This window comes from Mesocricetus auratus, unplaced genomic scaffold (genome assembly GCF_017639785.1).
Source record: "Mesocricetus auratus isolate SY011 unplaced genomic scaffold, BCM_Maur_2.0 Super-Scaffold_100676, whole genome shotgun sequence".
NCBI lineage: Eukaryota > Metazoa > Chordata > Mammalia > Rodentia > Cricetidae > Mesocricetus > Mesocricetus auratus.
Genome location: NW_024429266.1, coordinates 3,050,763 through 3,063,254, shown reverse-complemented (window position 1 = coordinate 3,063,254; position 12,492 = coordinate 3,050,763). Strand labels below are relative to the sequence as shown.

The window sequence follows — 12,492 nt, the reverse complement described above, 5'->3', positions numbered from 1 at the left end:
GCTCCAGAAGGTTTCCTGCTCCTCCAGGTTTCTTTATGTTTCCCTTGGACCACTGGGACCTTTGTGCTATTCCTGAGCCTCACCGCTACATTGTTCCCAGTTTACTCTTTGTTCTATTGCTTGTTCCTCTGGGGGCAGCTAAACAAATATCAGACCTTGGCACTCCCGCGCGTTGTTGCTTGAGATTCAGCTCCTATGTGCTCAAGTGCTTTTGAAAAGACAAAAATAAACAAACTGATTTCCCCCTGGGTTTTCCTTTGAGATTGGACATTGGGTGTGGCTCAGTGTCAACTGAAGTCAAATGCAATCAATTTGGTGTATTCATATGGTTCTGTGGTGAGATTTTTTCTTGTTTTTTTTTTGGGGGGGGGGAGGGTGTCTTTCCAGGCAAGGTTCAACTTTATACAATGATATTTTTTTCTGTTTTTAGAGACAGGGTTTCTCTGTGGCTTGGGAGGCTGTCCTGTAACTGGCTCTGTAGACCAGGCCAGCCTCGAACTCACAGAGATCCGTCTGCCTCCTGAGTGCTGGGATTAAAGGTGTGCGCCACCAACACCCAGCTACAATGATTTTTTTTAACCCAAAAACAAAAAACGGCCGGGCGACGGTGGCTCACGCCTTTAATCCCAGCACTGGGGAGGCAGAGGCAGGCGGATCTCTGTGAGTTCAAGACCAGCCTGGTCTACAGAGTAAGTGCCAGGACAGGCTCCTAAACAATACAGAGAAACCCCGTCTCAACCCCCCCCCCCAAAACCAAACCAAACCAAACCAAAAAAAACAAAAAAATGACAGCCACATGGTGGAGGCACACGCCTTTGATCTCTGCGAGTTCCAGGACAGGCTGATCTACCGAGCTAGTTACAGGGCAGCTAGGGCTGGTAACACAGAGAAGCCCTGTCTCAGAAACAAAAACAAGAAAAAACATTATGTGTACAGGCCAGAGGACAGCTTCAGAGTTGGCTCTCTTTCCACCATGCGGACTCCAGGATCAAGGAGGTCACCAGGCCGGGCGCATACCCTAACCAGTTAAACCGTTTTGTTTTCCCTTGTTTTTTTTTTTAAGATAAGGTCTCACTATACAGCTCTGGCTGGCCTGGAACTCACTCTGTAGATCAGGCTGGTCTCGGAACTCACAGAGATCCACCTGCCTCTGGCTCCAAAGGGCAGAGATTTGAAAAAAAAAGGTAGTACCACACCTACCTACAGTGATTTTTCTTCTATAATATAAATTCAGAGGTTGTGTTTGGGGCTCTCACAATCCTGCATGGTTCTTCCCAAATTCCACTGGAGCAAGAGCAGGATCCAAGGGCTGAGTAAGGGACACCTGTTACATCTGCCTTGCAGCCATGTTGGGAATGTCCAAAACTGCCGGCATTTTATCTCTAAAGTGCGCTAGATTTAGTCAGCGTGGATGTGAAGCAAACTGTCAAATTCTCTGAGAGGAGGAAGAAAAAGTTATTTCACTCGGCCCCATGCTAGGGAGGTGCTGGTAAGGGCCCACACGGCCCTCCAGCCCAACCCACTCTGGGCTGTGCTAACCCTGCTAAGACCAGTTGAGAGGGGCGACAGGGACGGGCGCCTTCAACCTGGGCCACACGCTTCGATTCTGTCTCAAGCACAGAAACCAAACGAGAAGAAACCACCATCTCTTACATTTCTAAGGCAACTTGTGGAAAAGGAAAAACGAAAACCAACCCAAAAACCTTGAGTCAAACTACCAAAGCATTTTGTCCACACAAAGGGAGGGGCGGGCTGGTCATGGATGTACACGTACCTTCTTCCCGCCGCTTTGTTTCTCTGTAGCTTTGGAGCCTTCCTGGAACTCTCTCTGTAATCCAGGCTGGCCTGGAACTCACTGAGATCCACCTGCCTCTGCCTCCTGGCTGCTGGGATCAAAGGCGTGCGCCACCACTGCCTGGCCTTAGAGGCTCACACCTTTTAATCCCAAATGTTGGAGGCTCAGGAAGCAGGTCTCTGTGAACAGCCAGGGGTTACACAGTGAGATCCTGTCCCCAAAAAAACAAAAAGCCGCTATTGTGCTCTTTCGGGGACCCCGGGGCCTTTGCTGAGGCTGGGCAACCACTGCACCCCTCATGTGGTCCCCACCCTGTGTAGCTCTGAAGCTGGCTGGCCATTGTGACTTCTCTAATCTTGAAACTGTACTGCCCCGCCCCGTACCAGGGGGGTGTGCAGGAATGAAGCACTGTGGGGCAAATGGGGTTCATGTGCGTCAGGGAAGCACCTCAGATGGGGGGCTAGGGCCTGCAAAGGTGACTTTCCCGTGTAAACATCTTCCAATCCGGTCTGTTTAGCCCCTAAGGGGCAAGGCCCAGTTGGCAGGGGAAGTCTGCCTTACACACCTATTTGCTTCTGCTTTGCAGAAACTGCTTTTTTAAAGTAGTAGTTCTCAACCTGTGGGTCTCTGCTCTCTGGGGTCAAAATCCCCTTTCACGGGGGTGGCCTAAGACCTCAGAAAACACAGATATTTACGATTCATAACGGTAGCATGATCACAGTTATGAAGTAACAACGAAAATAATTTTATGGTTGGGGTCACCACAACATGAGGAGCTGTATTAAACTGTAGTGAAGGGTCACAGTGTTAGGAAGGTTGAGAACCACAGCTTTAAAGGAATCGTCAATAAAGGGCCACAGTAGGAAGCAAAATGGCCCCCAACCGACCAGTCAGACACAAAAGGACGCCTTAACCGTAAGTGGCTTCCAGTTTTACACTTCTATTAGGCAAGCTGGAAGGAAGCTTGAAGCTGTATTTCCCACTTGTGTGCTAGTGTGCGAGTGTGTGAGTGTGTGTGTGTGTGTGTGTGTGTGTGTGAAGTGTTTACTGGGTCCCAGGCTCAACAATCCAAACACCACTATCCTTCGGGTATTATTACTGCTAACTCAGTGTCTCAGAGTGGAATTCAGTGTGTTCCCCTTGAAGACAGTTTCCACTCCCATTCCTTATCCAATAAAATACTGTTTAAGGCAGCATTTCTCTCATAGGTTTCGAAACATAACTGCGTTAATTTCTCCCCTTCAGCTCTTTCCTCCCAACACCCAGCTAGTTAATCACCAAGTTCTGCCCTTACGGTGTTGCAAACCTTTCTCCAAGCTTTCCCATTCTGCGAAACAAGGACGCAGATGAGAACATCTTGTACAAGTGAGAGGCAATCTTGGGAGTCAGAATTGTTGTCATGCCAGGCGGTGGTGGCATCTGCCTTTAATCCCAGCACTCGGGAGGCAGAGCCAGGTGGATCTCTTGTGAATTCCAGGCCAGTCTGGTCTACAGATCCGGTTCCAGTACAACCAGGACTATACCGAGAAACCCTCTCGAAAAGTCAAAAAGTAGAATTTTTTAAAATGCAAAACAACACAGGTCATGCACATCTCGATGCGTTGGCTAGCATCCGGGGAGTCCATCCTAGGCTTGGTGGCCCAGCTCTCTGGGGGGCCTTTAAGCACATCCAGGTGCACACCACACAACTGGTCTCCCTCAGAGGGCCAACTCCAACGAGTGTTTGCCCAACTTAGCAAGGGTGTTTCGGTTCGTGGTGCTTTCCTTTTGTATTCTGGCCGCCCCTCCCCCTCCAGGCAGCCCACACAGGAGTTCGGAGGTTTGTAGCCTATAAATAGTGTGAAATCACAGAGCCTTGGAATTTTAGCTAGAAGGAAGAGGAGTTCCACTTGCCCAGCTCTTGCCTCTGTCGGTGAAGAAAACAGGTGTAGCGAGATGTTAGGTGACCTGCCCCAAGTCCCGCAGCAGGCTCCCGCCCCAAGTCTGCACCCCACACCTTAGGAGAGTCAGTGACAGGCAGGCCTGACTTCACACGGCTCCCCCCGGGGAGGTGGCCCTGCGGGCGACCCGCTGGATGGAAACTGTCTCCGAGCCAGCTCAGCTGCTCGCTCGGCCGCGCCCCCCGCCGGCCCGCACAGCCCGCACTCCCCGCCCGTCCCGGGCGCCGACCTGTCACCCAGCCGCCCCCACGTGCACCCGGATCACCCGGAGCGCCGGATCAAAGTCTAGGGCGGCCGGGCGGGCGCGGCAGGGACCGAAGCCCGGAATCCGCAGCGCGGGAAGCGGGAACCGCTCGCTGCGCCCGGGGGCCCGGCGCCGCCGCCGCCGCCCTGCCGCCGGCCCACCCCCCACCCACCTCCGCTGCACGCGGCCCGCGCCCACCCTCCCCCGCACCGCCCGCCGCTGCACCCGGCCGCGGCCCCCGGCCCACGCCCGGCTCCCCAGAGCACAGGCCCCGCCCGCAGCTCCCGCGGCCTCGCCCCGCCCGTCTCCCGCCCCCTCCGGCGCGCCAGCCAATAGAGGCCGCGGAGGGGCGGGACGCCGCGGCTGTCGTGAGGCCGTCCCGGCCAATGAGGCAGCGAGCCGGGCTTGGGGGCGGGGCCACGGGGGCCTTGTCACGCTCGGGTCCGTGTGAAAACGGGGGTTCCGAGTGCAAAGCAAAGTTTTTTTGTAAACCGTCTGCAAAGGCGGGGAGGGGGTGGGGGGGGTTAAGACGGCGGCCGCCGCCGGGCCGAGCGCAGTCGCCTCGGACGCCGTCTCCCGAGCGCCTCGGTCCGATGCTCGGCGTCCCCTCGGCGCGCAGTCACCCGCCCGCGCCCTCCGCCGCCGCCGCCGCCGCGTCCGTCCCGCCGCCGCCGCCGCCGAGCCGAGCGCCGGCGCTTGAGTAGCTGCGCGGCCGGCGGTTTCCCCACAGCGCCGCTCCCGCTCCCTCTCCGGCTCCGGCTCCCGCCTGAGCGCCGCTCCGAGCCGAGCCCAGCCGAGCCGAGCCTCAGGCCGCCGCCGCCGCCGCCATGGGCTGCTGGGGCCGCAACCGCGGGCGGCTGCTGTGCATGCTGCTGCTGACCTTCATGTTCATGGTGCTGGAGGTGGTGGTGAGCCGGGTGACCGCGTCGCTCGCCATGCTGTCCGACTCCTTCCACATGCTGTCGGACGTGCTGGCGCTCGTGGTGGCGCTGGTGGCCGAGCGCTTCGCCCGGAGGACCCACGCCACGCAGAAGAACACGTTCGGCTGGATCCGCGCCGAGGTGATGGGCGCGCTGGTGAACGCCATCTTCCTGACGGGGCTGTGCTTCGCCATCCTGCTGGAGGCCGTCGAGCGCTTCATCGAGCCGCACGAGATGCAGCAGCCGCTCGTGGTGCTGGGCGTCGGCGTGGCGGGGCTGCTGGTCAACGTGCTGGGGCTCTGCCTGTTCCACCACCACAGCGGCGAGGGCCAGGGCGCGGGCCACGGCCACTCGCACGGCCACGGCGGCCACGGCCACGGCGGCCACGGACACCTCGCCAAGGGCGCGCGCAAGGCGGGCCGCGCCGGGGCCGAGGCGGGCGCGCCGCCGGGACGGGCGCCGGACCAGGAGGAGACCAACACGCTGGTGGCCAACACCAGCAACTCCAACGGGCTCAAGGCGGACCCGGCAGGTGAGCGCCCGGGAAGGGGCGGGGAGCGGGGGTGGGGGGGCGGCGGGGTGGGCTGGGGTGGGCGGGGACGGGCGCCCCCTGGCGACCGACGTGGGTGCCACGCCCCGCGCGCAACGCCCGCCCCTCCCCCGGGGGGCGCGGTGGGTTCCGTGCCCCACTGGACGAGTTTGACAATGAATGCCGGCTTGTATGGTGTGGGTGTGGGTGCGGGTGGGTGGGTGGGCGCCGGTTAGAGGCGGCCTTTGTGAGCCGCGGTGTGTGTTTCCCCGGGTTGACCATCTAATGGGGGGGGGGGGGATAAAAACAAACAAAACCACAGGTTAGGGGCCTGCCCGGGCACGCTGCGCGTTTACCTCTGAGGGCTTTGGCCTTGGTGGTGCTTAGACTATCAAGGATGGGTGGTGTTCCTGTCCCAACCCTTGTGGTTTTGGCGGTTTTAGTGGACGTTTCCCTTCATCCTGAGCACGTGTGCTCCTGGTGGGAGTTTGGAAGGTGAGTGTTGGCCAGCCGGCACCGCCCATGCTCGCTGTGAACGGTTTTGTGTGTGTGTGTGTGTGTGTGTGTGTGTGTGTGTGTGTGTGTGTGTGTGTGTGTGATCCTTGCCGTCTGGGTCTTGCTAAATCACGCCCAAGAGGCTGTTTCTAACTTCTCCAGTGTGTGGTCACGTTCAGATGGTCCATGGGGGGGGAAGGTTTTCTCTCATCCCGAGGAAAATGAAACTACTCAGGTGTGCCCCTCTGACTCGAAGTTTTGTTTTTGTTTTTGTTTTTGAGACGAGGTTTCCCTGTGTGTAGCTCTCTCTGGCTGTCCTGGAACTCCCTTTGTAGACAGACCAGGCTGGCTTGATTGAACTCCCAGAGATCCGCCTGCCTCTGCCTCTCTCTTCCCCTCTCCCCATCTCCCCCTCCCTCCCTCCCTCCCTCCCTCCCTCCCTCCCTCCCTCCGTCTCTGCCTCCCCAGTGCTGGGATTAAAGGCAAGGGCCACCAGAGCCACCCAGCCCTGACACAATCATTTAGGTGACCTAGTGATTATCGAGTTCCAGCCTCGTTGATAGCTACAGGTTGTGCTTTTTTGTCTGGTTTGGTTTTTTTTGAGACAGGGTTTCTCTGTGTAGCCCTGGCTGTCCTGGAACCTACTCTGTGGACCAGGCTGGTGGCATTGACAGGCCCACGTCTTCCTCCCAAGTGCTGTGATTAAAGATGTGTGCCGCCGCCGTCACCTGGCAATAGCCCCCAGGTGTTGATTTGTCAGTTTGTAAACCTTCTCTACGGAGACACTACATGTAATATTTATTCTAAACATTTAAAGTCCCCTGTCTCACGCAGTCTGGCTAGTGCCGCTGACTAAGAGCTCCAAATCAGATCAGGTGTGTCAGAGGACTTACCTCCTCAGCTGAGCTTAACTGGTAGTCTTAAATTTTGTTTCTCTTTGTAAGTGTCAGAAACGTGCAGCAGAATGTTTACAGGATGCCAGCCCAATAGTGAGGGGCAGGGGAGAGGGGGTGGGAAGGAAATAAGAAACTTGCCTAGTGGCACAGTTTAGTCCTCCCTGTTATGGCCTGGCCGTGCCCAGACTGTCGATCCGTTGTGTGCTGTTTCTCGGCATTCCTTTATTGTGCCTGTGAGTTTCAGCTTCTCCAACACAAGATGCTTGTCTGAACACTTACAGTGTGTTTAACTAAAACTGTATTGCTTTGTTGTAGAGCCAGAAAAAACCAGAAGTGATGACCCAGTGGATGTACAAGTCAATGGGAATCTTATCCAGGAGCCCGACAATCTGGAGTCGGAAGACAACAGGGCCGCACAGCTGAACATGCGGGGAGTGTTTCTGCACGTCCTCGGAGACGCCTTGGGTTCCGTGATTGTGGTAGTGAACGCCTTGCTCTTTTACTTCTTATGGCAGGGCTGTTCTGAAGACAACTTCTGCATAAACCCATGTTTCCGTGACCCCTGCAGAACGTCCATAGAGATCATCAACAGCACCCAGGCCCCGGTTCTAGAGGCGGGCCCCTGCTGGGTGCTCTACTTAGATCCAACTCTGTGTGTGATAATGGTTTGTATACTTCTTTACACAACCTACCCGCTGCTTAAGGAATCTGCTCTCATCCTTCTACAAACTGTTCCCAAGCAAATTGATATCAGACATTTGGTAAAAGAGCTTCGAGCTGTGGAAGGCGTTGAGGAGGTTCATGAGCTGCACGTCTGGCAGCTGGCTGGAAGCAGGATCATTGCCACCGCTCACATCAAATGTGAGGACCCGACTTCATACATGCAGGTGGCCAAAACCATCAAAGACGTTTTTCACAATCACGGAATTCACGCTACCACCATCCAGCCTGAATTTGCTAGCGTGGGCTCCAAATCGAGTGTAGTCCCTTGTGAACTCGCCTGCAGAACTCAGTGCGCTCTGAAGCAATGCTGTGGGACACGGCCTCAAGTTCATTCAGTAAAGGATGCAGAGAAGGCCTCAACAGTTAGCATTTCTTGTTTAGAACTCAGTGAAAATCTAGAGAAGAAGCCCAGGAGGACTAAAGCTGAAGGCAACCTCCCTGCTGTGGTGATAGAGATTAAAAACGTGCCAAAAAAACAGCCCGAATCATCTTTGTGAGCCTTGACAAAAAAAAAAAAGATGTGATATTTGACTTTGCTTTTGAACTGCAAGAGAAAATAGACTCCATTGAAATAACTAAGTTTGCCAAGTAGTGTAATTGAAGTCCTTGTCTGGTCGCACAGTTTAATTCTATTTTTGTAAGAACATAATGGAACTGCATAATAGAGTGTTCTACATTACAGCCTTGTGATTATCAGTGCATAGTGCAGCTATGCTGTAACACGTTTTGAAAGCCAGTTTTAACACTATGTTACGTTTTTTTGTTTAAAGTAAGTATAAACTTTATATGACATAATGACATTTGATTCCTGGTTTTCCCATGGTAAGAATTAGGGGGATAAATAAAATTGTTACTGGAATTTCTCTGCTTTTCTCCCCCCCCCCACCATTGTTATACATTATTTGTTAGAATTGTAACTGCTGGCCCTTTAAAATCATCAAGTTTGTTTCCTTTGATGTTTTAGGGAATAGCTACTTGCCCTTTGCGATCATAAACGTAACATAATGGCAGCGTATTTTCAGAATGACTCATGACTTAGCAGGAAATAAGAGCAGTTACTATTCTGTATTCTCTACTGCTGAGTAGTCTAGTAAACTGAGAAAATTCTCGAAATGAATTAAGAGTTTGCACGCAGTGGAGCATTGTAGGGGATAAGAGCAAACCACGTAGGCTATCATATTTAATACTGAGATTACATATCTAAATTATCTTGAGAAATCTCAAGTGTTTTTTTTTTCTACCAAAGTCACTCTATATAGCTCTATCCATGTTTGCCAGCACTGATTTCTTTCAAAGACTGGTATTAGTGATGTTGAGCTAAAAGTTTCAAAACGCATGGCTGTTTTTGAGAATGAAGACTTAGTCTCTGTTAACTGAAATTATTAATCTTCAATTGTGTCTTAAAAACCTTTCATAGTGACGGTCATGTAGATTGGAACTTTCTTCCGCACAGCCTGTGCTTTTGCCAAGAGCTTTTGAAAGAATTGGATGGTTCATGCAAATTGGATATCTTAGAGAGCAAAGTGAGTACGGGAAAGTCTGTCTGTAGGTCTTTAAGCCATCATGTCTTGGCATGCTCAGTTTTCCACATTGCATGCAGGAAGTCATCCACAGCTGATCCTTTGCCACAGATTTCATATCCAACAAACATTTGAAGATATGTTATATTTTCCTTGATCAAGAAAGGTTAATGCTTTGTGAAGAAAATGTACTTTTTTTTTTGTCTTCAAAAGAGTGACTATTAATTAGTATCAGTTGTGTATAGCTCTATTTTTCTAGAAACATAGTACTCTGACTACTTCAATAACTTTTATAGCTGACTACTTTTGGGAAAGTTCACTTTTGGGACTTGAAATAATTCTTTGTTTAATAATCTGAACATGGAAGTGTTAGAGTATGACCGTTACTTTTGAAGCGATGGTCTTTCCCTAGTGTAGACAGCCTGTTGCTGGCGATGGGCCTATGTAAGAACCGCTGGATTTTCTGATGAGAAGTTTGGTTTTTGGAACACAGTTTGTAAGCTCACATTTACTGCACGAGACCAACCATCAACTGGCACAATGCTTCCCCACTAATGTGCGACCCAACCCCTTGGTGGGTGCTTACTTTGAATTGTGCAAAAATTTGCTGGTTTTTTTTTTTTTCCTTTAAGCATAAAATTGAGAGATCTATGGGGGTGAGTACGAGAGCTCCTGTTGTCTCCAGTACACCCCTGGCTGGCACCACGCAGGTTTTAGCGGTCTCTGCAGTGACACAGCGCGGTGAACTGGTGAAAGCATATGCTGCCCAGCCGGTGTTCTTCAGAGGCACTCTGGGTGGGTGCGTGTCGAAGGTGCCCCACAAGTTTGGACAAGGGCTTTGTCGACCTAGTTTTCAGGAAAAGTGGTGCCATAGGCCTTTTTTTTTCCCCCAAAGGTGTTTCTCATAGCGAAATCCATGGGCACCCACTCACCTTGGAGTTTTAGAGAATTATTTATTTCTTTACAATGCACTTTCTAACCCATTTTTAGCTATATTAGCATTATCTTTAAGAAAAAAAAGACATGTTTTTATATTAAGTGTTGTGGGGCTTCTTCTTCTTGAAAGAAAATGGGGAGCTACCTTGGCCTCTTGGGACTGTCCTTCCTATCACTGCATCGGTCCCAGCCGCGAGCTTCTGATGGTCCCGTCTCCAACAAGGCCAGTGTGGACCTGTCTGCCCTGTGGCCCTGAGTGAGAAGGCGCTGCCTGCTCCCCAACTGCACTCAACCAGGAATCTTCCCAAGCCATGTGGGCCTTGGAAGGAGGGATTTCGCTTTCCCTGGTCAGCTCTTAGCTTGTAGGAGTAATTCTTTTCTGGGGGGTGGGTATCTATCTACATTGTAGAAGTACAGGCTAGAACATGAAAAACAGCCGTTGGGTGTTTTACTGTGTTTTCACATTAAAAAGAAAAAGAAACGCCGGATGGCTTTAGCCTGAGGTGTGTGATTTGAACAGGAAGGGTTTGGAAAGTTGCAGGAAGGTGTTTACATGTGTGTGTCTTGTCAGCGTCCTGTTATTTTGAGTTTCTGGAAGTTTTGAGGGGAAAGACAAAACCTAATGTGAAGTATTTTGGTGTGTAAACTGGTTTTGAATGTTTTTACTCTTTTACAAGCAGATAACCATTTGGACAATAAATGTCATTAAACCTGCTGTCTTAAGGTAGTCATACACAAATAAGGAGTGTGATTCTACAATAGAAAATATTTTAATACTATGTTTCAGTTAAGTGATAAAACAGTGTTAAGAGGTCTTGGGAAGGTGGAAGGGTTTGTGTTGTCTTTATTTGTAATTGAAACTGTCCTAGAGCTTCATGGTCTGGTCTGGGAAATGGGACTGTAATCACACTATTTTGATACAGCGCTGCATATATGCATAACGTATGTGTATATGGTGATGCTATTTTGTTTTACTAACAAGCTCTGGAATATTTAGCAGTCATTTTCACTGGCACAAGAGCCTTTTTTATATTAATCAATTTAAACGTTTAAACCAAAAAAATATTAAGGTTCGGTGTCTGGCAGAAAGATGCTGAGGGAGAATGTAACGTAGAGTTAATATGTGGTTATATAAAAATACACAGACCGCTATGTTAGGGGTCTGCCTTGAAACAGCACAATGGAGTGTCAGTGTCTGCGACTCTTTGAGACTTTCCTCGTGTTGGTTTTGTCTGCTGCCACCTGTCCTCTGGGCCAACCGTGCCGTTGACGAGGTTCTCATCTCGCTGAGCGCTGGTGCATACAGAACTCAGGTGCAGCAACGCTTTCCCTAGTTGCTGTGTGCTTTATGACTGTGTGTTATTTCCAAAGCTCTTCCTACCTCACCACGAGGCTTTATGGATTGTTAATGTATTATAAATGTTCTATATGAGACAAGACTACTGTGTTTCTTCTCATCTATTAAAAGTCAAGTAAAAAACTAGACGGACTTTAATATCTGCTTTGTCTTATGCATGTGGCTCCTTCCCTCTTAGACTGTGGTGGGTAAAGGGGAAATGGGCTATAGCACACACAGTAGGGCAGTAGTTTGCAAGAAAATGGATGATCACAGCCTGCCCCAGGGACGGGAAGGGTTCCTTCACTCAACTGCTGTGCCAGTAAGGCTGTGAAAATGCTTGGTTATAAGCATACACCTGCAGAGCATTGCTTAATGGCTAACCTGCCCCCTCTAGGTAATTTAGTTCTTAGTGTTAAGCAGAATTTGCGAATGAGAATGGCTTTATGTCTATATGATTAATGCAGAAGGTGGTCCCTCAGTAAGTTCGCGTCAGGGCGTCATAGGTAATGAGATGAAAAGCTTCAAGAACTTGCATGTCTGTCTAGGAGACAGTTTAAAAGCTGATTGGAAGTGGGTGAATGCACAAGGGAATAGACAATAGATTTTCCAAAAAAAAAAAAAAGTGTGGATGTGATTAGAAAAGAGTTCAAGGTGCGGTAGGGTTGAAGGCAAACAACCGAGACCAGGATAAAGGTGGGAGTTGAGAGAGGGAGGTGTCAGAAGCTGCGTCATACCAGCCTTGCAGGGAAAAGAAACATTGTTCTTAAGGTTAGTTTTTCCTGTGTGTGTGTGTTTTGCATTTTTGTGTGCCTGGTGCCCTCAGAGGTCAAAGGGTCATTGAATCCTCTGGAACTGGGATTACGGGTGGTTAGCTATTGTATAGGTGCTGGGATTCAAACCTGGGCCCTTGGAGAGCAGCAAGAGTGATTAACTGCTGAGCCATCTCTTAAACCCCTCTTTTTTAATTTAAAAAATTTTTATATGCATGTGGGTCTGTGTGAGTGGGTCTCACAAATGCGGGCTCCTGGGGAGGCAAGAAGATGGGGTCAAATGCCCACAGGGCTGGAGTTCCAGGGGATTGTGTGATGCCTGATGGGAGGTCTAGGGTCCAAGCCACCGAGGCATCTCTCCAGCCCGCCCCCCCCACCTCAGTTT

The 12,492-nt window shown here is 50.9% G+C and overlaps 1 protein-coding gene across 1 annotated transcript; it reads left to right on the top strand.

Moving 5' to 3' along the window:
- The first annotated feature begins 4,511 nt into the window (after positions 1-4,511).
- On the top strand, positions 4,512-11,481 carry Slc30a1 (solute carrier family 30 member 1). The gene is made up of 2 exons (XM_040737891.1): positions 4,512-5,431; positions 7,135-11,481. The coding sequence occupies exons 1-2, from the start codon at positions 4,807-4,809 to the stop codon at positions 8,037-8,039; spliced, it is 1,530 nt and encodes a 509-aa protein (XP_040593825.1). The 5' UTR covers positions 4,512-4,806; the 3' UTR covers positions 8,040-11,481.
- Positions 11,482-12,492: the final 1,011 nt, after the last annotated feature.

What these genes read in the sequence shown, in the direction of transcription:
- Slc30a1 (XM_040737891.1), top strand. Translation starts at nt 4,807, where the DNA reads ATGGGCTGCTGGGGCCGCAACCGCGGGCGGCTGCTGTGCATGCTGCTG. An exon ending in GCTCAAGGCGGACCCGGCAG is followed by an intron (nt 5,432 to 7,134) that starts GTGAGCGCCCGG and finishes GCTTTGTTGTAG; the next exon opens with AGCCAGAAAAAACCAGAAGT.